The following is a 20,994-nucleotide window of genomic DNA, read 5'->3' as shown; positions in this document are numbered from 1 at the left end:
TCCAGTGCTCTCTTGTGATTTTCATCTGGGGTGCCACATGCCAATATACATGTCTTTCTTAGACCCCATCTGCCAACAATGGTGTCTGGAAACACTCCGGGTGAGAGCAACGCAGCTCAAGTCCGTATTCCTTGTATAATCTTCTTCGTCTTGACGCCTGTCTTTCTCTTTATTCGGTTCTGGAGTCGGATAGCCAAGAGGTCGGGTTTGGGCTGGGATGACTGGACCATTCTGTTATCCTTTGTAAGTTGAAGCTATCCCGCCCTCCAGCAGAGTACTGACATTGACAACAAAGATTTGTGCTCTGATCGTGCAGATTCTGATGATGATCTCGTGCGAGTATGGGTTTGGTCAACACATCAAGAACTTGGCTCCCCAGAATAAGCTGATGGCACTCAAAGTAACATGACACCATCTCCAGCCCTCGATAGCCCCTACAGACAACACTAACCAATTTCAAGCTCTTCTATGTCGCCCAGATCTTCTACAAGCTCACCATCAACCTTACAAAGATCTCGATCCTGCTCCTGTACCTCCGAATCTTCGTCCAGCGATGGTTCCGCATATCCTGCTATACCCTCATGGCTCTCATCACCTGCTACATGATAGCAACCACCGCGTCGTCCATCTGGCAGTGCAAGCCCATCAGAGGAGCCTGGGATAAGTCGATGCAACCGACGTGTATCAGTCTTACTAAGAACTGGTATGCGAACGCCGGCTTCTCGATCGCCACCGACATCTTGATCCTGTTACTGCCTATGCAGCCTATATGGGCGAGCCAGCTGTCGGTAGCTCACAAGAGAGCACTAATGTTAGTGTTTGCTATGGGAGGCTTGTAAGTGCTGCTCTATGTTCATGATAGCATATACTGATCGGCTCAAGTGTCACCGTCACGTCCATCATGCGCGCGACAACACTCCGCTTCTCAACCACCAGCTCCGACATAACATGTACGTACATCTCCTAGGATATATCGTTGGCTTATACTGAGGGCTTTTGACTAGACGACATCGCGTCAACACTATGGACCATGATCGAGGAGAATATGGCCATTATTTGCGCCTGCCTGCCCATGTGCCGCATGTTCCTGGCGATTCTCTTCCCAGCCTGGTTTGCCGGTTCCAAGGCCTCCAGCTCCGAGGACTATGTCCTCAGCGACAGGTCTGGGGACCAGCCTGGGGCATGGAGGCCATATGTCGGACCCCGGCACGCTGAGGGTTTCAACCAGAGCGAAGTCCTCCGCACCGACGGGGCAAGTGAGGAATACATCCTGGACTCGTTGAAAGGCAACGATGCACCTAGCGAAATTGGGATTGTGCGGAAGACCACATACGGGGTCACGTATGAGACTGATACCGAGGCTAGGAACGAGTATCAACGGGACGCGTAAAAGGACTGTATCTTGGGAATGCAAGGTGTTTGGTTTCAAGGGTATTTGACATCATCCATTTGGAGGGGGCTAAGCTTCGTTCAACTTTAATGTCTTTTATACAAATATATGATTTACAAGAACCTCGACAAGGAGAAAACTAGCTCATGCCCTCCATGAACTCGACACGATCAAGAATCATTTGCCGATAGCCCATATACTCCTTGAGGCCCTCCCACTCGGGTCCGGACTCTTCTCCGTGCCTCCAGGGCTCCTTGAATCCCCAAGCGCAGGCAATCTTGTCCATCGCCGCTCGCTCCTCTTCCCTCAGCCATCGGTAACGCAGCGGCGTTCCGGGCGCCCAGGTCACACGCTTCATCTGGTCCTTGTTGCTCAGCTTGGCGATCAAGCCCATAGATCCCACCACCAGGAAGTAACCCGAAATACCGGCAAAACCGATTCCAGTCGCCGTGGTGATGTCCATGGTGTTCTGCCAGTAGGCGGCATAGGCAGATGCCAGACCAAAGATGCCAAAGGGGAGGGTACCGAGGGCGAGGGCTGGGGTTGTGGCGTGCTTGAGGAGCTTCTGGCGCTTGAAGGCGGGGAGGCTGAACGAGGCCTCGACGATGCCCAAGGCGGAATCCAGGTTCTTGGCGTCGATGGCACTCTGCAGGGCCATGTCGGCCACGTCACTCTGGACGGCCTTTATCGCAGCGTTGGGATTTGAAGCAACGTACTGAACGATGCCGTTCTTGACGACCGGCTTCTTCTTGCTGGCAAACATGTCGAGGACTGCGGGGAGGGACTCGGGTCGGCCCAGGGTCGCCTGGATGACCACATACAGCTCGAGGAACTCGGGGGTTATCTCGACATTGGGGTGTGATATGATGGTGTATGCCGAGTATGAGATCTTCTTGATGCTGTCGGCCAGCTGCGAGTCCATCTTGATCGGCCTGTTACCGGTCCTCTCTGCCCCCAGAGCCATGAGCTTCGAGGTCGACGCCCGTGATTGAGCCTCAGCTTTCCGAACCTGGGGCTGGAGGGCCTCCGCAGCCCTGAGACATGTTTCCAGAGCGGCGCTTGTCAATTGCTTCGCCGGGATCCCATCCGTCGAGAGGAACTTGTTCGTGCTGTCCCCCACGATCTTGGCCAATTGTGTCGGGTCCGTCAGTTGCCTCGGGACACTCGCGGCGTCGGGTGGCTGGATGTTGAGATCGGGGTACGGAGATGTTGCGACCCATCGCACGCCCAAGGGCTTAAGGGTCGAATTTCGGACATGTCGAGCGCTTGATAGAAGAGCGCCGCTGAGGAAGGCTTGGTTGGCGACCGCTCGAGCCGGCGCAAAGGCGCATCGATGGCAGACGTTGCCGATCTGCCGCGGGCTTGCTCGTCGCATGGTAGAAGCCTGTGATGGGTGAAGTCGCGGGGTTCGATGTCTTTGGCCGTTGATTCAGCCCCAATTGAAGGCCGCCGTCCTCTCTTTTGGTCGTCGGATGTCGATAACTGACTTGAATATTTCCCGATGTCGAAAATCGTCGCCAATCAGAGGGAGCGTTCTCGCACAAGGTCAAGACCCACTTCCATGGCGAAACAGGGACTCTGATAGGCTGCTTCTTCTCATCTCAAAGCCGGTATTTAAATGGCAGCCTGAACTTGGACTTGAATAATTGACGGTTACCTGATAGTTATAATAGGCTTTGTAAGATCATCCCATGTCAAAATAGAGGCCAAATTGTGTCATCTATGCTTTATGCCACTTCTACAAGCCCAAGAAACATATGGAAGCGAAATCGCAGCCAGTGACAAACATGTGGAATCAGGCCCTGATTTACAGTGACATGCCCGCTAAAATCGAAGCGACCAAGCGCTAGAACGATGGACGAAAGCGGGGCTCACCCATGAGGTGGCCCTCGTTAAGGATGGATCCTGGGCTGGGCGGGCTGGGCTGCATCCATGCTGTGCCCCCTTTGCAGCGTAAGCGTTGACCATGACGAAACTGGCTCTGGCTCTTGACCTTAAGGTTGGGTACCACGACTCAGCTTTTCAATCCTCAACCTTTACTTCTCACTTCTTGGCTGCTGCCTTCTATTAGGCGCCTATACTCGAGCACCCGTATATCAGCAGCAGCAGTTCGTCAGCTTGCAACAGCTATACCGCCCTTTGCCTTTGTCTTATAGCGGACCGAACCCTTTTTGCTCTCGCGCCCGAAGACCCCGGCGAGTCTAGACGGCCTGTCGATCCCATCGAACGACACCATATCGCCAACACCAACTCAGCATCGTCAAGGCCACAAGTCGACGCTGCCATGCCGCCTCCTCCTCCTCCACCCCCTCCTCCGCCGCCTGGTGGTGGTGGTCCTCCTCCTCCGCCTCCTCCTCCCCCAGGAGGACTTCCTGGACGGCCTGCAGCTGGAGGATTGCCCAACCGAGTATGTTCCATGCCCAGGAAGCATTTCCAGAATCGCGACAAGGAGGAATCGATCAGAATCTAATGAACCATGCTAGGGCGCTCTACTTTCCGACATTCACAAAGGCAAAGCTCTCAAGAAAGCCGTCACAAATGACCGTTCCGCCCCTCAGGTCAGCAAATCTTCATCAAGCTCGTCAGGCCCTCCGATCGGAGGCGCGCCTCCTGTTCCAGTTCTGGGCGGTGCACCGAAGCCTCCAGGAGGACTGGCACCACCTGTGCCAGGAAACCGAGCCAGGAGCAACAGCGATCAGGGGTCTCGCGATGCGGCGGGAGGAGGCATGGACGCGGCGCCGCAGCTAGGCGGTCTCTTCGCTGGCGGTATGCCCAAGTTGAAGAAGAGAGGGGGAGGTATCGACACCGGTGCCAACTCCGACTCGACGTATCTGTCCGATCCCGAGCCTACAACATCCGCCCCGAAACCGCCGACCTTTGGGGCGCCGAAGCCCCCGATAGGGGCTGCTCCCGCGATTCCTGGCCGACCTCCGATGCCGCCTCCCGGAGGATCGAACTTGAGGAAGACGACTCCGGTAGGATCAAAGCCTCCGCCTCCTCCGATAGGGAAGAAGCCGCCTCCTCTCCCGACATCGCGGAAGCCCTCGTCCATGTCGTTACCGCCATCTGTGCCGTCAGCACCAGCTCCTCCTCCTCCCCCTCCGCCAATGTCCTCCGCTCCAGCTCCGCCCGCACCTCCACCACCTCCCCCTTCTGCGGCGCCTCCTCCTCCTCGCCCAAGTGTATCTCCCACGCCGCGAGCACAACCTCCCCCGCCTCCTCCACCACCTGCAGCGTCTCACTCAACACCCTCGCTTGCTGCTCAAGCTGCCATCCGCGCAGCTGGCCAAGCATCTCCAAGCTCCGCGCCCCCCCCGCCCCCATCATCAGCGCCAGCACCTCCAACTGCAGCTTCACCGCCGCCTCCAGTGACACGTTCCCGCGGCTCCTCTCTCCGCCAATCCATGTTGGACCCCAGCATGTTTACTCTGACAGCCAATGGAGCGAAATCTCCTAGCCCCGCCAAGGGTTCGCCTGCGCAGACACCTGGTGCTACAGGTGGCACACATGTGGTGATTAATGACTCCAGGTGGCATTTCAAGGACGAGGGTCTGTTCCCCAAACCAAGAGATTTTGTAGGCGGCACAAGGAAGTACAGGGCGGGGCGAGGAAGCAGTGTGCCGTTGGACCTGAGCGCTCTGTGAGATCTCATGCAGCTCCAGTTGAGCCAGCCTGTGCTCTTGACACCACAGGAGTTTCTATAACATTCACAGGTAGATACTTGCGGGGTTTGAATAGATTGGAAATTTTAGAATAAAGGCGAATTCCCCAATGTCTCTTTTTGCGTGGATATCATGAAACAGCCATATTAATGGAATCATGCTCACAACGAGCGGACCAAATCACGTTGAAAATTATATTCAATCATGTGTAAATCGTCATGCCTCCTGGAATGTATAGTACAGTCGAGTTCCATCCGCCTCCTGGTAGTGTACAGGTATACCCAATTCATCATGCACTTTACATAGACTTGAGGTAGTTGGTCTCCTTGATCTTGGCCTTCCTCTCCTTGCGCATCGCCTTCTTGAGCTCCTCTCGCTTCGCTGCCGCCTCGATGTTGTGCTCGACGCCCTGGTTCTCCTCGCCGAGGATGTTGATGGACTGGTGCTGCAAGGGCACCTTGGGAGCGAGTGCTTCGAGGTTGCCCTCGGCAAGCAGCTTGGCCTCGAGGGCCTTCTGACGCTTGGCTGCTAGCTTTCTCTGCTTCTTTGATTTTGCTGGAATTGATCATTAGCAAGAATTCATGCTAGGTGGGGGTCTTCCACGACGTACAGAACTCGTCTCCGGCATCTGCGTCCTCCGAATCGGCGCTCTTCTTAAGAACATCCAGGCACGACCATAGCCACTCGGGGTATTCCTCGTCCTTCTTCGCAACGGGGTCTTGGCCGCCCTTGAAATAGTTGAGTCCGTTCAGCGGGGTCCCAGCTCGACAGGACGACCGGGGAATGGGAGCGTCCGGCAAGGCCTCGCCGGGCCCGGTGATAGGCGTCGAAAAGACGGGCTCGGCGTTTCGAAAGGGAATTGTTGTCGAGAATTGCCGCAGGAGCGGCAGCGGACGCCGCGATACGGTGGCGCGGAGGCACCTGGTGCAAAACATGATGGATGTGGTGGTGGGTGATGGGAGATGGTGGGTGACAAGGCTCGCTGTTCTGGAGAAATTTTGGAGGTGTGAGGTGAGCGGCCAATCAGGACGAAGGTAACCGGCAATTGTCAGCCTCGCGATAAATGCCCGCGAGTTTCAGTGACTAGTAACCAAGGACATATCATGCAATTGAATAGCAACTCGTGGATCATTTTTGTTTCATTGCTTCCTGATATATACACAGTCATACAGGGTTTAGGTGTTTGCTTCACCATTACCACGAGAACCGAGGTTGTGACAACTCGATGCCTTTGATATCAAGACCACAATTCCCTCGCATCTAGATAACCAAGGTCTACTCAATCCTCTTTCTTAAGCGCACGCACCGGCCAATTCGAATCTCACGAAGCGAACCGGTCCTGGTTGATCTTGGCAAGCTTGTCGCTGGTGTGCACCTTGGCTGCCCGGTCAAGCTCCTCCTCCTTCTGGTCGATGTAGTTCTGCTGCAGGAACTTGGTGCCCTTGATCTTGTTCGTCTTCAGCAATTGGAGGTATCGCTCTGTAGCTCGTCATCAGTGAATGCTCAAGGGCAGGAACCCAGCAGCTGTATCCCGCGAGCTCCATCCGGCCGACTAACCTCGGAGGTGACCGCAGTTCTCGAGGTGGTTCACGCCCTCACGGACGTAGCACTTGCCCAGCTCCTCTCCGACGAGTCGGGTCATCATGGCGCCGACCCATTGTTCCCGGATGAGGGCATCCTCAGCAGCCTTGAAGGCCTTGGTATCATCGTAGTTGACGCCGTTGAAGGTGGGAGGGACGGTAGGCTTCTGGGCCTTGAACTGCTCGGACTCGGGGGTAGGCATGGCGACGATCGGATTGAGAGGCCTCGGAGGTTTCGAACTGGGTACGTGAGCGAGGGACTATGGGCGCGGCTTTCGATGTGGACTCGGTCGATATCGGCAACTTAGGATGTCCGTAGCTTGAAGCTTCAATTGATTTGGATGTCCAATGACAGCCGACCTGATTTCTCAGGCAAGCACAGACGAGCACAGACCCCAGACCACCTTCCTTGTCCGGAGCAAGGGTCATTCACCGCTTTTACTGCCCCACCATTTGACTGGCAAAAAAAAAAAAAAAAAAACTCTGCCGCGCCAGTCGACCCAACCTCCCAGGTTAAAAAGGTATACAAGGCGCGACTGAAATCCTCTTTCTGCATCCGCTTCTCTCCATCCTCATTCTGTCTATTCACCTCGTTTAGACATTTCCCCTTCCATCCCCCTCACACACACTCACAATGGCCAAGTCCAAGACAAAGGAGAGCAAGAAGGCTAAGGCCGCCGAGCCCCTCGCCGCCGTCAAGGCCGGAGGCATCACCAAGCCCTCCAAGACCTCCAAGGCCAAGTCCAAGGAGCTGGCCAAGTCTGCCGCTAAGAAGCTCGTCAAGGAGAAGGACTCCAAGAAGAAGAAGAAGGCCCCCGAGCCCGAGTCTGAGTCCTCCGAGTCCGAGTCTGAGAGCGAGGCCGAGTCCTCTTCCGACTCCGACTCTTCCTCTGAGGAGGAGAAGAAGGTCACCAAGAAGTCCACCACCAACGGCAAGGCCAAGGCCAAGGCTCCTACCCCTTCCTCCGACTCTGAGTCCGACTCCGAGTCTGACTCTGGCTCCGACGACTCTGACGACTCCGACAGTGAGTCTGAGGAGGAGGAGAAGCCCAAGGCCAAGGCCGCCAAGGTCAACGGTACCGCCAAGGCTCCTGCTAAGAAGGCTGAGTCCTCTGACTCTTCCGACTCTGAGTCTGGCTCTGACTCTGGCTCTGACTCTGACTCCGACTCTGACGACGAGTCTGAGGAGAAGGAGAAGAAGCCCGCCGCCAAGGTTGCCGAGAAGGTTTGTCTTACCGTGTCCTCTTTTCAAGTTTTATACTAACATAGTAACAGAAGGCCGCTTCCTCTGACGACTCGGACGACTCTGACGATTCCGAGGAGGATTCTGATGACAGCGATGACAGCTCTGAGGAGTCTGATGCCAAGGCTGAGAAGACTGAGGAGGCTCCCTCCAAGAAGCGCAAGGCCGAGGACGACATCGACTCTGACGAGGCTAAGAAGACCAAGACTGATGCTCCTACTACCCTCTTCGCTGGTAGCCTGAGCTGGAACATCGATGACGATGCCCTCTACGAGGCCTTCAAGGAGTTCGATGGTCTCGTCGGCGCTCGTGTTGTCACTGAGAAGGGAACTGGTCGCAGCCGTGGCTTCGGTTACGTCGACTTCAACAACCCTGAGGGTTGCACCAAGGCCTACGAGGCCATGCAGGGTTTCGAGCTCGACGGCCGTGCCCTCAACCTCGACTACGCCAACGCTCGCCCTGCCGATGCCAACCCCCAGGGCCGTGCTGCCGACCGCGCCAAGCGACACGGCGACACCCTCAGCCCCGAGAGCGACACTCTCTTTGTCGGCAACCTGCCTTTCGACGTTGACCAGGATGCCGTCCGTGAGTTCTTCGGCGAGATCGCTGAGGTTGCCAGCGTCCGACTTCCCACCGACCCGTAAGTTCAAACAGTCAACACTTTAGAAGACTATTCAAGCTAACATACATGTCAGTGACTCTGGTAACCTGAAGGGTTTCGGTTATGTCAGCTTCAACTCTGTTGAGGATGCCAAGGCTGTCATTGACGCCAAGAACGGTGCTCCTATCGGCAACGGACGCATGTCTCGCAGCGTCCGCCTGGACTTTGCCAGCAGCCGACCCCAGCAGGGTGGCGGTGGTGGTGGCTTCGGAGGTGGTCGTGGAGGCGGTCGCGGTGGCGGCCGTGGTGGCGGCCGTGGTGGTTTCGGTGGCCGTGGTGGTGGTGGCCGCGGTGGTGGTCGTGGACGTGGCGGTCGTGGCGGTGGTCGTGGTGGCTTCGGCACCGGTGCTAACAGCACTCCTGCCAGCTACTCCGGCACCAAGATCTCGTTCGACTAAACGTGGGCTCATGCATAATACTGCAGACCGAGTGGGCATATGGCGGGTTTACCATTAAAGTGGGCTTTGTGGGCTGTCGTTTCAACACAAGTTATACCTCCCTTGAGGAGTCGTGGGCTTTGAGAATACGCTTCACATCCATGGATGTGAAGCCATGATAGACCTGGGGGCATATACACTTGGGGACCGTGGGCTCGTGGCATCTAGCAAAGACGCCATCACTGGCGACTACAGCTTTTTGATGTTGGGTTTTGAACAAGTCTGTCGACAAGACGGACACCACGTGGGCTTCATGAGGGATTTGACGGCTCTTTGGGAAGATTCTCCCCCAGTCTTCTATCAAGAGGACAGGGCGGAGTGGACCAAGTCGGTTCGTGCGAATGCTCTGAGGGTCCTGGGGGCTTTTCGAAACGCAACGAAACGACCTACGTTGCCTCGCCTGACTCGAGCTTCAGTTGACGATGACCCTGCCTTTGACGACCACCCACCCTAATTCCTTAATCACCCTGTCCATGTTCAGTTGCCATCTGGGATTTGTTTCTTCTGGTTGATGTTGGTAAGTATACCACTGCCGCGTTGCTCTCAAGGGGCACCGGCATCCGTCCACATGTACTAGGTAGAGGGCGTAATAAAAGTTGATCATTTTTGTTCCAATAACTTTGGTGTTTTATATGTGATTCGATAGATGTGCTACATGTGTTTACAGACCGTGTCCTATTGGTCTGGATGTAGCTTATGCTTGAGATGGTTCTTGTAAAAGTCCTCGTCAAATGCCAACCATGAGTAATCAGCGTGATGACAATCGGTATCCCACCAGGGGCTCAGCCCAATCTTCATGCCGTTCTGCGTTACTCCTGAAACCTGGGTCTTGCACCTAGCATTGAAGTCATGGTTGAGGTCCAGGAGCGAGATGGCAGCAAAGACGTGCGGCCGGCGCTTGGGGGACTTGCCCTGGTGAGTAACCCATCGAGGAAGCCAAGAGTCTGCCAGCCATTTTCTCGTCTGGCTTGATCGACGTAGATAGCAAGGCTATCAACAAGCGTATCAAGCTAGAAGAGGTATCAAAGGTTAAACTTACCTTTACGATACGGGGTATACCTATTCCAAAGGCTAATTTGGAGAGAACCTAAACCGCTCGAGAGTGGCAGTTCCAGCACCAGAGGGTCGTGGGGCATCTATTACCTGTTCAGCAGCGTAATAAACGTTGATCATGTTTTCTCCTCATGACGTCACGGGACCAGACCCCTTTTACTTGCGTGCTGTATAGGTTGTCATGATGAGCGAGCGTGAGTGTTTCGTAGTGGGACGATTCTGTCGTCCGGGTCATGTGTTGTGCTGGAAGCTGATGCGGCAGATGCAACGGATGAGTTCCATATGGGCTCACATCGGGCTTTTAGTTAATAAAGGCCTCGCAAAAGACGGCGCGAATTCTCTTTAGGCACATGCTCCTAATATCGGCTGCGACCTATCAAGAGATGTCGTCGAGGATCTATGGATGCACAGCATTGCGCTTTGGGCAACGCCCAGGATAGGCAGTTATTGCTCAACGATGAGACACCGCGCGTGGAGGGTCCAGTCTGGAGAGATCCCACACACGCATAAGCAAGTTAATACCCATACGCTGTGGGTTGACAACACGATTTGTTGAGGAGGGCATATCAGAAGCGAGTCTGGGTGTTGGGAGTCAGCTGGCGACTACGACGCCCATCTTTTTTCAGCTGTCTGACTGTTGCTGCGTAAGTTTTTGAGGCTTGGGCTTCTGTAAGGGCTGCTGCTGGATGACGCAAAGAGGATCCAAAGCCAGAAGCAGAGGCGCACTTTTGGAATGATTCTTGGGCTGAGCTGAGGCGCTGGGCGATGATGCCACCACGCCATGGCCGCTGCGATGGGGAATAAGCAGGGACTCTGCATGGACCAGGAAGACACGAGACGCGGGAGTTTAATGTCGGACAGGAACCGCATGTTTTGGAAATAAAATAAAACAAAAAAGTTGGAGAGTAGAGAGAACCATTGTATATCTAACGTGGCTTTTATAGAGTTGAAAGGCATACTTTTCTCATCAATATCGTCAAGATACCATCATCTTGGTTTGTAGTTTTCAAGGCTTATTTGGATGCTGGCTTGATGGGGCATGTAGATCAAAGCAAGGTGATAGATCGATAAGCAAGCCTTGTTGATCCACGTCGACAAAGCGTCCATGGATCCATACGAGACAAGGCAAGACCCTCGAGGTTCGGCATGAGGCCGAAACGCAAACAAAGGCCTTGGCCACGCTTTATGGCGTGAATGGCCCCTTTTATCGAAATGAGGCCAATATCACCTCCCTCCTGTCGAGGACACCTAAACACACTGGACGCTCACTCACTCACTGAAGCTGGCCTCCATGCGAACTCTTTTGGGCAGTAGAACCCCGCCCCTGCGCTCATGACCGGCTGGTTCGTGCTGCGTGCTCACAAAGACGGGCGGGGCGTCAAGTACCAGTACATATAAATGGCTGCCTCACCGCCCTCGGGACCATGACAGCACAGTGTGCGACAGCATCGGCGTCATCGTTACGGCATGCTCGACGAGACCAAGTCGGCCTGGTGTCCGACAGTGACACGCCCGCGTTTCACAGAGGCGCGTGATGCGCTCGCACTGTGCCCCCACACACACTGTCAAGTACCTCTACCTAAACCGCTATCGATGTGCTACCGGACGTGCTCTCGTGCCTCTAACAAAGGCGTGCCAGAACAACACCCCGTCCCCATCCTCACCGACCTACCCCCGACTTCGCTGCCCAGGACCTCCTTGTAGCCTGCTCTTTTTTAATATCCCCTTCTGCTTCGTTCTGGACCCTTTCCCGCTTCTGCAGGTCTTGTTCCTCTCCTTATTCCCCCTTCCGAATAACATCACCCCAGAGCGCCGAGTCCCTGGTTCGACATCGTGTGAGATAAGCGGGGTTTTGCGCAGAGCGCCGATCTAATACCCCCACGCTTTGTTGCTGCGCCCAGGCAGTTTATTACCGTGATTCCCAATATCTGATCTCCCTTCTTAACATTCCGGTCTTTCAACCAAACTTGTCTCTTGACGACTCGAACAAAAGAAACTATGGCTGAACAAGCAGGTCAGAGCTGGCAGGGGAGCAGGGTGTCGAGGACTGGAACACGATCGAGTCCGGGGCTTCCTCCACAGAGACGCTTTGATGGTTTGTCCTTGTCCCCCTTTCTGCCTTGCGCGCGTGGGCTAACGACATCAGAATCGTGGGTAGAGGTTTCGTCGCAGCCTTCTTCATCTTCGTTGTCGAGTATCGGCGATGAGATCGTCACCACCGGTTTGCGCGTTGGCAACCCGCACGCACGTCGGCGGCGCCCCCAGAACTCAACAAGATCCCTTCCGCAGCAACAGACAGCCATCCACAACGTCTACGCCGCCGATCTGAGCAGTCAGGAAGAGTACGACGAGAGCGATAGCGAAGAGGACCGTCTGCTTACAAGTTCAACCGAGAACGTGCGGCAGGATGATGATGATGAGGACATGGATTCCGATGCGGAGTCGGACGGAGATAACGTCACCGCGCTTGGGCGGGTATCCGACCAACCCGTCTTCCAACCTCAGCCAAATGCTTTCTCTCATCCGCCAACGAACCAAGCCCAAAGACGAGAGTCTGCTCCTGCTATTCCAACCGTCTCTCCTCCTCATCCTCACAGCGGTCTTGCCCGGTCGTCGTTTTCCCGGCGCTCCTCCCAGACACGGCCCCACCGTGCGGGTCCCAGCTTCATGTCCCCTTCGGTTCGGGAGGAGAACGACGCCGCCCTGCGCGCTTCCTTGACGACGCTGCTCTCATGCGCTCATGCGGCGAGAGGCTTGCCCAAGTCCAAGGAGGAGGCAGAGGCTCAGCGGGCTGCCAGCACGGGCGTGGGACCCAGCAACCAACCCATGGAGCTGCGACTCGTGCCGGAGTCGGAGCTGGAGACGGAGCCACCGCGGGCCCAACGACCCACGGCGCCGTCTCCACCACGCAAACGGGCCTCCCCTGCTAGATCTACTTCCCGCACTTCGGAGAGGGGCAAGCACAGCTCCGGATCGGCTACGGCCCCACGGGCTACGAAAAAGAAGCGAACGGCGCAGGCGGAAGAGCCATACATCTCTCCGACGCTCCTCACCTGGGTTGTCAGCGCTGGTGTCGTGGTCCTTGTATCCGTGGTTGGATTTGGTGCTGGCTACGTTATCGGACGAGAGGTCGGCAAGCAAGAGGCGCTCGCAGCCAGTGTTGGGAGCGTGGGCAGCGTCAACGAGACCACGTCTTGTGGCCAGGAAGTTATCCGGTCATCTGGCAACGGCCTCCGCAAGCTTCGCTGGGGGGCCGTGGGAAAGAGCATCGTTGCTTAGACCTGAGGACATGACTCTGGGTTTCTTTGTTTAATGAGCTCGGACTCTGAGGAGCGGACAGGACTTCGTTCCGAACTCTGGAGGCGACTTTTTCGAGGGGGCGGGCGTTTGGGCACTGACGATATCATTCTGCGCGGTCATGGTCATGAGATACGCAAAGCTACGGTCCCAGCGAGGTAATGTCGGCGTTTTTCATCTAACGACTCGTTACACACACACAGGCGGGGATATCTTGTTGCATCATATTCTACTTTGCGCGCTTCTCAGGAACATACACTGGGGATTTATGGGATGGCTTCTATGATTCATTTTTTGCATGTTTGGGATTGGCTATACCGTTGTTTGCAACCGGGTAGATGCTCTCCACACATTGGCGTCGGTAATTATTCCCCTCAAAGTATGGTAGTTGGAATATAGGAAATAAAAATCTCTTTGAAAAATGCCTACCCTGTTGTCGAATAATCGGCATGAATTCGAGACGCGGTTGATCGTGACTAGATGTCAAGACATGACCTCTCGATACGAGCGAGTGATCGACTTCTGTCCCAATTTTTGGTCGCGTGAATAACAACTAAACTTGCAAGAGGAGGTAACGTGAGTGGGTGTCTCGTGGGCGCGTGGTATTGGAAACTGTTGGGAGGTTTTGAGCCCCGTGAGGACATCGAATTAATGAGACATCATAGGCGGGGAAAGACTCATGTTGGGTTGACTTTCGCGAGCATGGTCTTCCTACGTTGCAGTGAGTGATCTAAGGCACCGGCTGTGTCAGCTCATCATGCGACTTGGTAAGCGCCAACGAAACGGATATCTTGAACAGAGTCAAGATACGAGTACGTTTCAGAGCAAGGTTGCGATTATTGACGCATGGCCAACAAGGGAACAGTAACTACTAAGTCCAAAGGAGTCGGAAGCGGCACTCACGACATCTGCCGGCATCCCTCATGGGGCCCCTGTCCGGGCCTCCTGCCCCGTCGCGCAAGTCGGCGCCGGCCGGGACAGGACGAGACGAGGGCCCGGGGCCGGCTCGCCGCCGTCGCTCCCGAATACGGAAGGGCCGCGACGTCAGCCCACAAGCGGGGTGCGTATGAGGCGCGGCGGTCGATGGTCGGAGCGATCCGGGGCGGTTGGCGGTTAAGACTACGCTTTTTTTTCTTGAGAACTACTGGGGGTTTTGGGAATTGTCAGGGGCTTGGAAGCTTTGTTGGGTGAATTGAAGGTTTAGAATCTTTTAAGTTCTTACAGGTGATGGGCATTGTTGTTAGTGACAGTGACTTGCAACCAGATCCTGCAGACATCCACTGATTAGATAACACAGTCTCAGCGAGGTTCTTCGTACATGATGGCAGCCTCAAGTTCTTGCGATAAAGAAACGAGTATTGGGGATGTAACCCGGGCATGTAGCGGATCATTGCTTGAAGGATATCCTTGGAGAAACACAAACAACACCCTTGCGAGAGTCCGGCTCGGACTCGACCAGCATGTGAAAGCGGACGCCCATCGCCAACAGCTCCCCAGGGTCGCGAAAGAGAAGAAGGAGGAATTGACCAATGGCCTGAATGGCCTTATTCATCGAGGTCCCTGAATATGATCCGAGCATCGTTACGCCAGATGGCCGGTAAAAGGCACGGCTCATGGGCAAAGGAAAAGACCATCCTCTTATTCGGAACATGGCGAAGAGATGGGCGAAAGGCGGCCAATCACTGTCACGGCTGACAACTCATCAGGCCATTTCTAAAGGTGTACGTGGTTAGAGACCCAGCACTGCAATGAGCCGCAAGGGCAAGGACCAGGAGGCCGTTAGTGGATCAATTTGACGGGGAGAACTTTTCGACCCTCAAGTTCGAGCGGCATTAGGAATGCGATCACGAGCAATTGGTCCTAGAGAAGTTGGCTGGTAGGCATTGAAGCATGGCAGAAGTATCATCTGCGGTGATCGAGTTTATGTAAGCCACGAAGCTTGCTCCAGCGACGGATGCAAGTCAAACTGGGCGGGGGAGATGGATAAGAATGCGAAAAAGGAGGGACGAGATCTTAATTTAATAGAGATACGAATACGAATCCGCACACACTAACCAATCAGGCTCTGAATCGGCCCTGATTGAGGTATCCACCTGCCAGGCACAGAGTTGCAGGTCCCGTCACCCACTCGCCACAGCAGCGGACACTACAGGCGGAGGGTGCTGCAGAGTGAACTCCTACAGGGGGACGAGCCCACTAACTCCCGAGAGTGTCCAGGCGGTGTGCCGTGCTGTGGCTAGGAACCTTCTGTGCCTTCCAAGTGATTGCCGCTCGGCAGGTGGGTGGGGTCCCCAACTGATCCTCTCCTTCCCCCCTGGTCGGAAAAAAACGTCAGGGTCTGGCGCAATTACATATCAGTTAATCTCCTTCGCCGTCTTCTTCTCTCTTGTTTTCCCTATCGGTCTCTTCTTTTCAAGGACTCGTCGTTGGGAATTGTGCTCTCCCTGACGTTTAAGACGATCCTCTCCCTCCTCTTTCTCTTCCTTCTTCTCCAGAGAGCCGCTCTCAACAGCAACAACCCTTCTACTCCTCCCGTCCTCCCTCAACCATGGGACTCCTTCACGAGATCGCGGGCCACCCGCTCGCCCAGCAGTTCCAAGAGCTTCCCCTGGGCCAGCAGGTCGGCATTGGCTTTGGTGCCGTCGTCGTCCTCTCCGTTATCCTCAATGTGCTCAGCCAGATCCTCTTCGTCAACCCCAACGAGCCCCCCATGGTGTTCCACTGGTTCCCCTTCATTGGAAGCACTGTCACCTATGGAATGGACCCCCCTCGCTTCTTCAAGGAGAACCGCGCCAAGGTGAGTCTAGACAAGTTATAGCCTTTCAATTGAGAGGGGACTTGGCCCCTGGTCGCAAATATGCTTGCCAGCAGCAAAGACAGAGAGCAGTATTGGCTAACTTTCGCGATCCAGTTCGGCGATGTCTTTACCTTTGTCCTCCTCGGCAAGAAAACCACCGTTGCCGTGGGCCCCTCCGGAAACGACTTTATTCTCAACGGAAAGCTTAAGGACGTTTGCGCTGAGGAGATTTACACTGTTCTCACCACTCCCGTCTTTGGCAAGGATGTTGTCTACGACTGCCCCAACGCCAAGCTCATGGAGCAGAAGAAGGTGAGAGATAACGATATCCGCTTCCATGACTGAATGCTAAGACAGCCTATGATAGTTCATGAAGATCGCTCTTACCACCGAGGCCTTCCGATCCTACGTCCCCATCATCTCTGGCGAGGTGCGCGACTACTTCAAGAAGAGCGCCGACTTCAAGGGCAAGACCGGCATTGTCGATATCCCCAAGAAGATGGCCGAGATCACCATCTTCACCGCCTCCCACGCCCTCCAAGGCAGCGTCATCCGCAGCAAGTTTGACGAGTCCCTCGCCGCTCTCTACCACGACCTTGATATGGGCTTCACCCCCATCAACTTCATGCTTCACTGGGCTCCTCTCCCCTGGAACCGCAAGCGTGACCACGCTCAGCGAACCGTCGCCAAGATCTACATGGACACCATCAAGGAGCGCCGCAACAAGGACAACGATGACACCGAGCACGACATGATGAAGCATCTCATGAACTCGACCTACAAGAACGGCACCCCCGTCCCCGACCACGAGGTCGCCCATATGATGATTGCCCTCCTCATGGCCGGCCAGCACTCTTCTTCTTCCACCAGCTCTTGGATCATGCTCCGTCTCGCCCAGTACCCCCACATTATGGAGGAGCTCTACCAGGAGCAGGTCAAGGCTCTCGGTGCCGACCTCCCCCCTCTGAAGTTTGAGGATCTTGCCAAGCTCCCTCTCAACCAGGCCATCATCAAGGAGACTCTCCGCCTCCACGCCCCTATCCACTCTATCATGCGCGCCGTCAAGTCCCCCATGCCTGTTCCCGGAACCAAGTATGTTATCCCGACCTCGCACACTCTCCTGGCCGCTCCCGGTGTCAGCGCTTCCGACCCTGCCTACTTCCCCAACCCCGATGAGTGGGACCCTCACCGATGGGAGGCCGGTTCGCCTAACGCCCCTACCATTGCCCGCAACAACGCCGAGGAGGAAGAGAAGATCGACTACGGATACGGCCTTGTCAGCAAGGGCTCCGCTTCTCCCTACCTGCCCTTCGGTGCCGGTCGTCATCGCTGCATCGGCGAGCACTTCGCCAACGCGCAACTGCAGACCATTGTGGCCGAGGTTGTCCGTGAGTTCAAGTTCAGCAACGTCGACGGCGGCAACACTCTTATTGGCACCGATTACGCCTCGCTCTTCTCGCGACCCCTGGAGCCTGCCAACATTCGCTGGGAGAGACGCCACTAGATTCGAAATTGACAGAAATGATGAGAGAATACGAAAACCACTTGTATATACGCGGCAATGCGATGGGCGTGCTGAGGAGTTGAGTGCATAATGATTGGTCTGGGTTAAAAAAAGAACTCATTTGCCATGCAATGCCGGCAAAGCTCTGGCAATAGACTTATACATATTTAATAAGAAATGGTTAAACTGATGTATTTTTGGGTTGCTTATTGTTTTTCATGTTGCTGGTGGTTTTTGGAATGAGATGATGTGTGTCTTGGTTAAACTTGCCTTCGAAATGTGAGCTAGCCCCCACCGAGACGAGAGCCTCCGTCAATGACGATTACTAGGGGCAAGTTGATGGCCGTCGACGGTTTCATACCTTGCTAGGGACATTCTCACACACTCTCAGCAGATCTTGCTTCTACTGTTGCGGCTTCATCCCAGATACATCCTCAGTACTAGTCAGCTTATCAAGATTTCAATTTCTTTCATCCCGACAGAGGTCATCCTCAACTTACCTGTAGTCCCTTAGTTCAAGGCGAGCCTATCTACCGAAGACACCATGAGCGAGTCATATGGTCCTCTTGTTCGCCTTTGGGGCATCCATCCGTCGAAACTCCCACCTGCAGGAGCCACAACTGAGGAACTCAAGGTCCTTCTCGCCTCAATCCTCCTCGAGGCTCTCCCCTTCATCAGTTCCGTACCATCCGAAGGTCCAGCCGCAGATCATACCACAGAACAACGCACTCCCACCGAGCTATGGAAGCACAAGTCAGTTAAGACATTTGAAGGCTCTACGGCTGCTGTGCATCTCTTTGAGCGCACTGTCGACTCGGAAACCCTCGACGCACTGGCCCAGACCCATTCATCACTGGGCATCAAGCCAGGCAATATTCAGTCAGAAACTTGGGCATTGCGTCGGAGCACTCACGTTGGGAAGAAGGAAGAGGGTACTGCGGATTGGGTCGAGTTTTTGAGGTGTTTTAAAGAGGAGCATGCAGAGGCGGAAACGGCCTTTACACCGAGCGTCTTGAGCTCGTCAAGGCTGCAGGAGTGGGATTGTAGAGGGATAGAGGTCGAAGTCGAGGGCACGACATGGACGGATTGGACGCTTCGTCGTGAAGTGGCAGTTCATCAGCTCCCAGGCCCTCTTACTCGCCGCGTCTTTCCCGTCCTGCAGGCCACAACTTCGTTAAAGGGCCAAAAGGAATTTCTTGTTGTCCAGATCGCCATGCAGGCCAGCGATGACGCTGATGAATCTTCACATAAGGGTACAGTACCGGCAGCGTATACGAGTGTCGAGAGGGTGAGGGAGTTGGCGGATGGGAGGATAGAGTGGGTGATGGGGACAGCGTCTGATGCGAGAGGTCTGGTGCCCATGTGGATGCAGAAGTTGGGCCTGGCGGGACAGATTGCGAAGGATGTGGGCATGTTTCTACGATGGATTGCAAAGGAGAGGAAGAAGGGAAAAGATGCTCAAGTTATCGGGGACTTGGAGTAGTAGAAAGCTGCGAGGGGATACAGTGATAGTACGAGTCTACTTGTACGAGTTCTGGAGCTGAATGCAGAGAATCAAATATGTGAATGTCTTGTAGCTAATCATATGTCTGCACCCACTCTCTACACCCATGTTGAGACTCTCTGGGTCTTTATTACCAACCAGCGAGAAAGACATCCATTTTGTCAAGATGCTTGATGGTGAGGTGTCGTCTGCAGGGTGCCTTCCCTCAACCGTGTAAGTGGATTTCATGAGCTCCTTCCTCTCCCACGCCCATTCACCTCTTGCCACGGGCAGGTAGCTGGATTCCTCTTTCCTCCATCACCGGCTGTAGATAAAGAGCTTGATCCTGTTCCCCAAGCCTCATTAAAACTTACCTTCTTCAACCACCTTCACATTGGATTCTCTTCCTCTCGTCCATCTCACTTGAATCCACCCAACCTGCTTCATCAAACACATTGGCAACCATCACAACATCCTTGTCATTGACAGTCTCTTCACATAGCAGGACCTCACCTCCAAGATGGACCTCTATCGCCGCCGCTCCGACCCCGTGGTGCAGCTTCCTGTCTCCCCTGAACCAAGCCAGTCCCAGTATTGCTACCCCCTCTTATCCTCATTCCCACTATCCGCGAACCCCGTAAACCAGACAACCAGATCAACCAGCAAGCTTGAGGCGAAGGCCCAAGCTCTGTGTAGCATGAACTTTGAGCTCAACCTTCGTAACCTCAACGCACATGCCCTGCGCCTCGAGCGTAATATCCAGCGCCTCGCCATGAAGACTGCCGGTGATCAAGATTTCAGACGCGAGAATGAGGCTACCCTGGCAAAATACATGCGAGAGGTTGAAGCTGTCAAGATACACTTGGCTCAATACGGCGACAAACCCCCCGTGACCCGGGCTGATATTGCCAAGCTGCAGCAAGAGATGCTTCAAGAAGTTGCGGAATGGAAGGCGGAGCTGGATGATATCAGAGCGCAACTCGATGCTCTGAGGGATCAAAACCGACAATTCGCTCTGAGGGATCGAAATCTATTTGAAAAGATCAAGGAGATGTTGGGCAGCAACCAAATGCCAGAAGCTCTTCTGCTCTCTGCCCCCCCTGCTCCCTCCCCTGCCTCTGCTACTCGGGCTCTGCCAGCCCAGCAGTCAAACCCGAGAATGGAGACTCGTGCGATGCGTCGAGAAAGGTTGGATGCCGTCGTCCTCAATCGACAACAACGTAAGTATCTCCAATCTGCCAAAGTACCGTTGCCGGTTGCTAACTTTGATCCAGAGCTTGCCGTCTCGTCGGACCATGAGTACCGAATTACTGAGACCATCAACTCGACCAAACGCTGGAACCGAGAGCACAAAGTGACCAAGTGTTCAGACCCCGAGTTCATTGCCAACTATCTTATGAAGCAAGGGCGACGCGACCCTGGCATTGCCAAGGTGCTCCAACGGGCGATCCAGAAACGAGTTTTCCAGGCTATCAAGATGGAAACTGGCGAGCCATGGCGTCCTCATGATCTCACGGAGCTCTGCCACAGCGTGGCTTGGCGGGATGTGATTGATGTAGCGACGGAGGTATTGGTCACCAAGAGACACCGAACTGTGCAATTGTTGGCGCAGATGTGAAGCGGATTTGTTCGTGCAAAGGGTTGATGAGACCTGGCGATGAAGATGAGCATCTTTTCCAAAGAGTCAAGAAGAATGGCGGTAGAAGAACAGGTAACAAGGAATTTCGGACAGGTAATGGAGATGGGCGAGATATTGTTTTAAGGCCATGAGGGGGGAATACGTATTAATGTTGATGGAATTGAAAGAGGTATTTCTAAGCCGATAATCAAACATCCCTTTTCCCAAACCTTGGGTGACACCGTACGCCATTCTCCAATCGTGTAGCC

The 20,994-nt window shown here is 54.6% G+C and overlaps 10 protein-coding genes across 10 annotated transcripts; 7 read left to right on the top strand and 3 right to left on the bottom strand.

The window, feature by feature from the left end:
• Positions 1-66: 66 nt before the first annotated feature.
• Positions 67-1,390, top strand: NCS57_00084400 (uncharacterized protein; the record flags this gene model as incomplete). Its single annotated transcript, XM_053050920.1, has 5 exons — positions 67-243; positions 296-400; positions 462-835; positions 883-950; positions 1,005-1,390. The coding sequence occupies exons 1-5, from the start codon at positions 79-81 to the stop codon at positions 1,388-1,390; spliced, it is 1,098 nt and encodes a 365-aa protein (XP_052919435.1). The 5' UTR covers positions 67-78.
• Positions 1,391-1,529: 139 nt separating this feature from the next.
• Positions 1,530-2,765, bottom strand: NCS57_00084300 (uncharacterized protein; the record flags this gene model as incomplete). The annotated part of the gene is made up of 1 exon (XM_053050919.1): positions 1,530-2,765. The coding sequence occupies one exon, from the start codon at positions 2,763-2,765 to the stop codon at positions 1,530-1,532; it is 1,236 nt and encodes a 411-aa protein (XP_052919434.1).
• Positions 2,766-3,674: 909 nt separating this feature from the next.
• Positions 3,675-5,034, top strand: NCS57_00084200 (WH2 domain-containing protein; the record flags this gene model as incomplete). Its single annotated transcript, XM_053050918.1, has 2 exons — positions 3,675-3,797; positions 3,874-5,034. The coding sequence occupies 2 exons, from the start codon at positions 3,675-3,677 to the stop codon at positions 5,032-5,034; spliced, it is 1,284 nt and encodes a 427-aa protein (XP_052919433.1).
• A 316-nt stretch (positions 5,035-5,350) lies between these two features.
• NCS57_00084100 (uncharacterized protein) lies at positions 5,351-5,987 on the bottom strand (the record flags this gene model as incomplete). Its single annotated transcript, XM_053050917.1, has 2 exons — positions 5,351-5,607; positions 5,663-5,987. The coding sequence occupies 2 exons, from the start codon at positions 5,985-5,987 to the stop codon at positions 5,351-5,353; spliced, it is 582 nt and encodes a 193-aa protein (XP_052919432.1).
• A 386-nt stretch (positions 5,988-6,373) lies between these two features.
• Positions 6,374-6,835, bottom strand: NCS57_00084000 (NADH-ubiquinone oxidoreductase 12 kDa subunit, mitochondrial; the record flags this gene model as incomplete). The annotated part of the gene is made up of 2 exons (XM_053050916.1): positions 6,374-6,531; positions 6,610-6,835. 2 exons carry the CDS (start codon positions 6,833-6,835, stop codon positions 6,374-6,376), a joined length of 384 nt encoding a protein of 127 aa, XP_052919431.1.
• A 431-nt stretch (positions 6,836-7,266) lies between these two features.
• Positions 7,267-8,934, top strand: NCS57_00083900 (uncharacterized protein; the record flags this gene model as incomplete). The annotated part of the gene is made up of 3 exons (XM_053050915.1): positions 7,267-7,857; positions 7,908-8,515; positions 8,571-8,934. The coding sequence occupies 3 exons, from the start codon at positions 7,267-7,269 to the stop codon at positions 8,932-8,934; spliced, it is 1,563 nt and encodes a 520-aa protein (XP_052919430.1).
• Positions 8,935-12,024: 3,090 nt separating this feature from the next.
• On the top strand, positions 12,025-13,305 carry NCS57_00083800 (uncharacterized protein; the record flags this gene model as incomplete). Its single annotated transcript, XM_053050914.1, has 2 exons — positions 12,025-12,121; positions 12,173-13,305. 2 exons carry the CDS (start codon positions 12,025-12,027, stop codon positions 13,303-13,305), a joined length of 1,230 nt encoding a protein of 409 aa, XP_052919429.1.
• Positions 13,306-15,871: 2,566 nt separating this feature from the next.
• NCS57_00083700 (uncharacterized protein) lies at positions 15,872-17,624 on the top strand (the record flags this gene model as incomplete). Its single annotated transcript, XM_053050913.1, has 3 exons — positions 15,872-16,120; positions 16,235-16,432; positions 16,488-17,624. The coding sequence occupies 3 exons, from the start codon at positions 15,872-15,874 to the stop codon at positions 17,622-17,624; spliced, it is 1,584 nt and encodes a 527-aa protein (XP_052919428.1).
• A 544-nt stretch (positions 17,625-18,168) lies between these two features.
• On the top strand, positions 18,169-19,107 carry NCS57_00083600 (DUF3074 domain-containing protein; the record flags this gene model as incomplete). Its single annotated transcript, XM_053050912.1, has 1 exon — positions 18,169-19,107. The coding sequence occupies one exon, from the start codon at positions 18,169-18,171 to the stop codon at positions 19,105-19,107; it is 939 nt and encodes a 312-aa protein (XP_052919427.1).
• Positions 19,108-19,627: 520 nt separating this feature from the next.
• On the top strand, positions 19,628-20,725 carry NCS57_00083500 (uncharacterized protein; the record flags this gene model as incomplete). The annotated part of the gene is made up of 2 exons (XM_053050911.1): positions 19,628-20,327; positions 20,382-20,725. The coding sequence occupies 2 exons, from the start codon at positions 19,628-19,630 to the stop codon at positions 20,723-20,725; spliced, it is 1,044 nt and encodes a 347-aa protein (XP_052919426.1).
• Positions 20,726-20,994: the final 269 nt, after the last annotated feature.

The sequence above is a fragment of the Fusarium keratoplasticum genome, chromosome 1, assembly GCF_025433545.1.
Source record: "Fusarium keratoplasticum isolate Fu6.1 chromosome 1, whole genome shotgun sequence".
NCBI classification, from domain to species: domain Eukaryota; kingdom Fungi; phylum Ascomycota; class Sordariomycetes; order Hypocreales; family Nectriaceae; genus Fusarium; species Fusarium keratoplasticum.
Note: the sequence above shows the minus strand (reverse complement) of the source record. Positions and strands in the feature narration are given on the sequence as shown.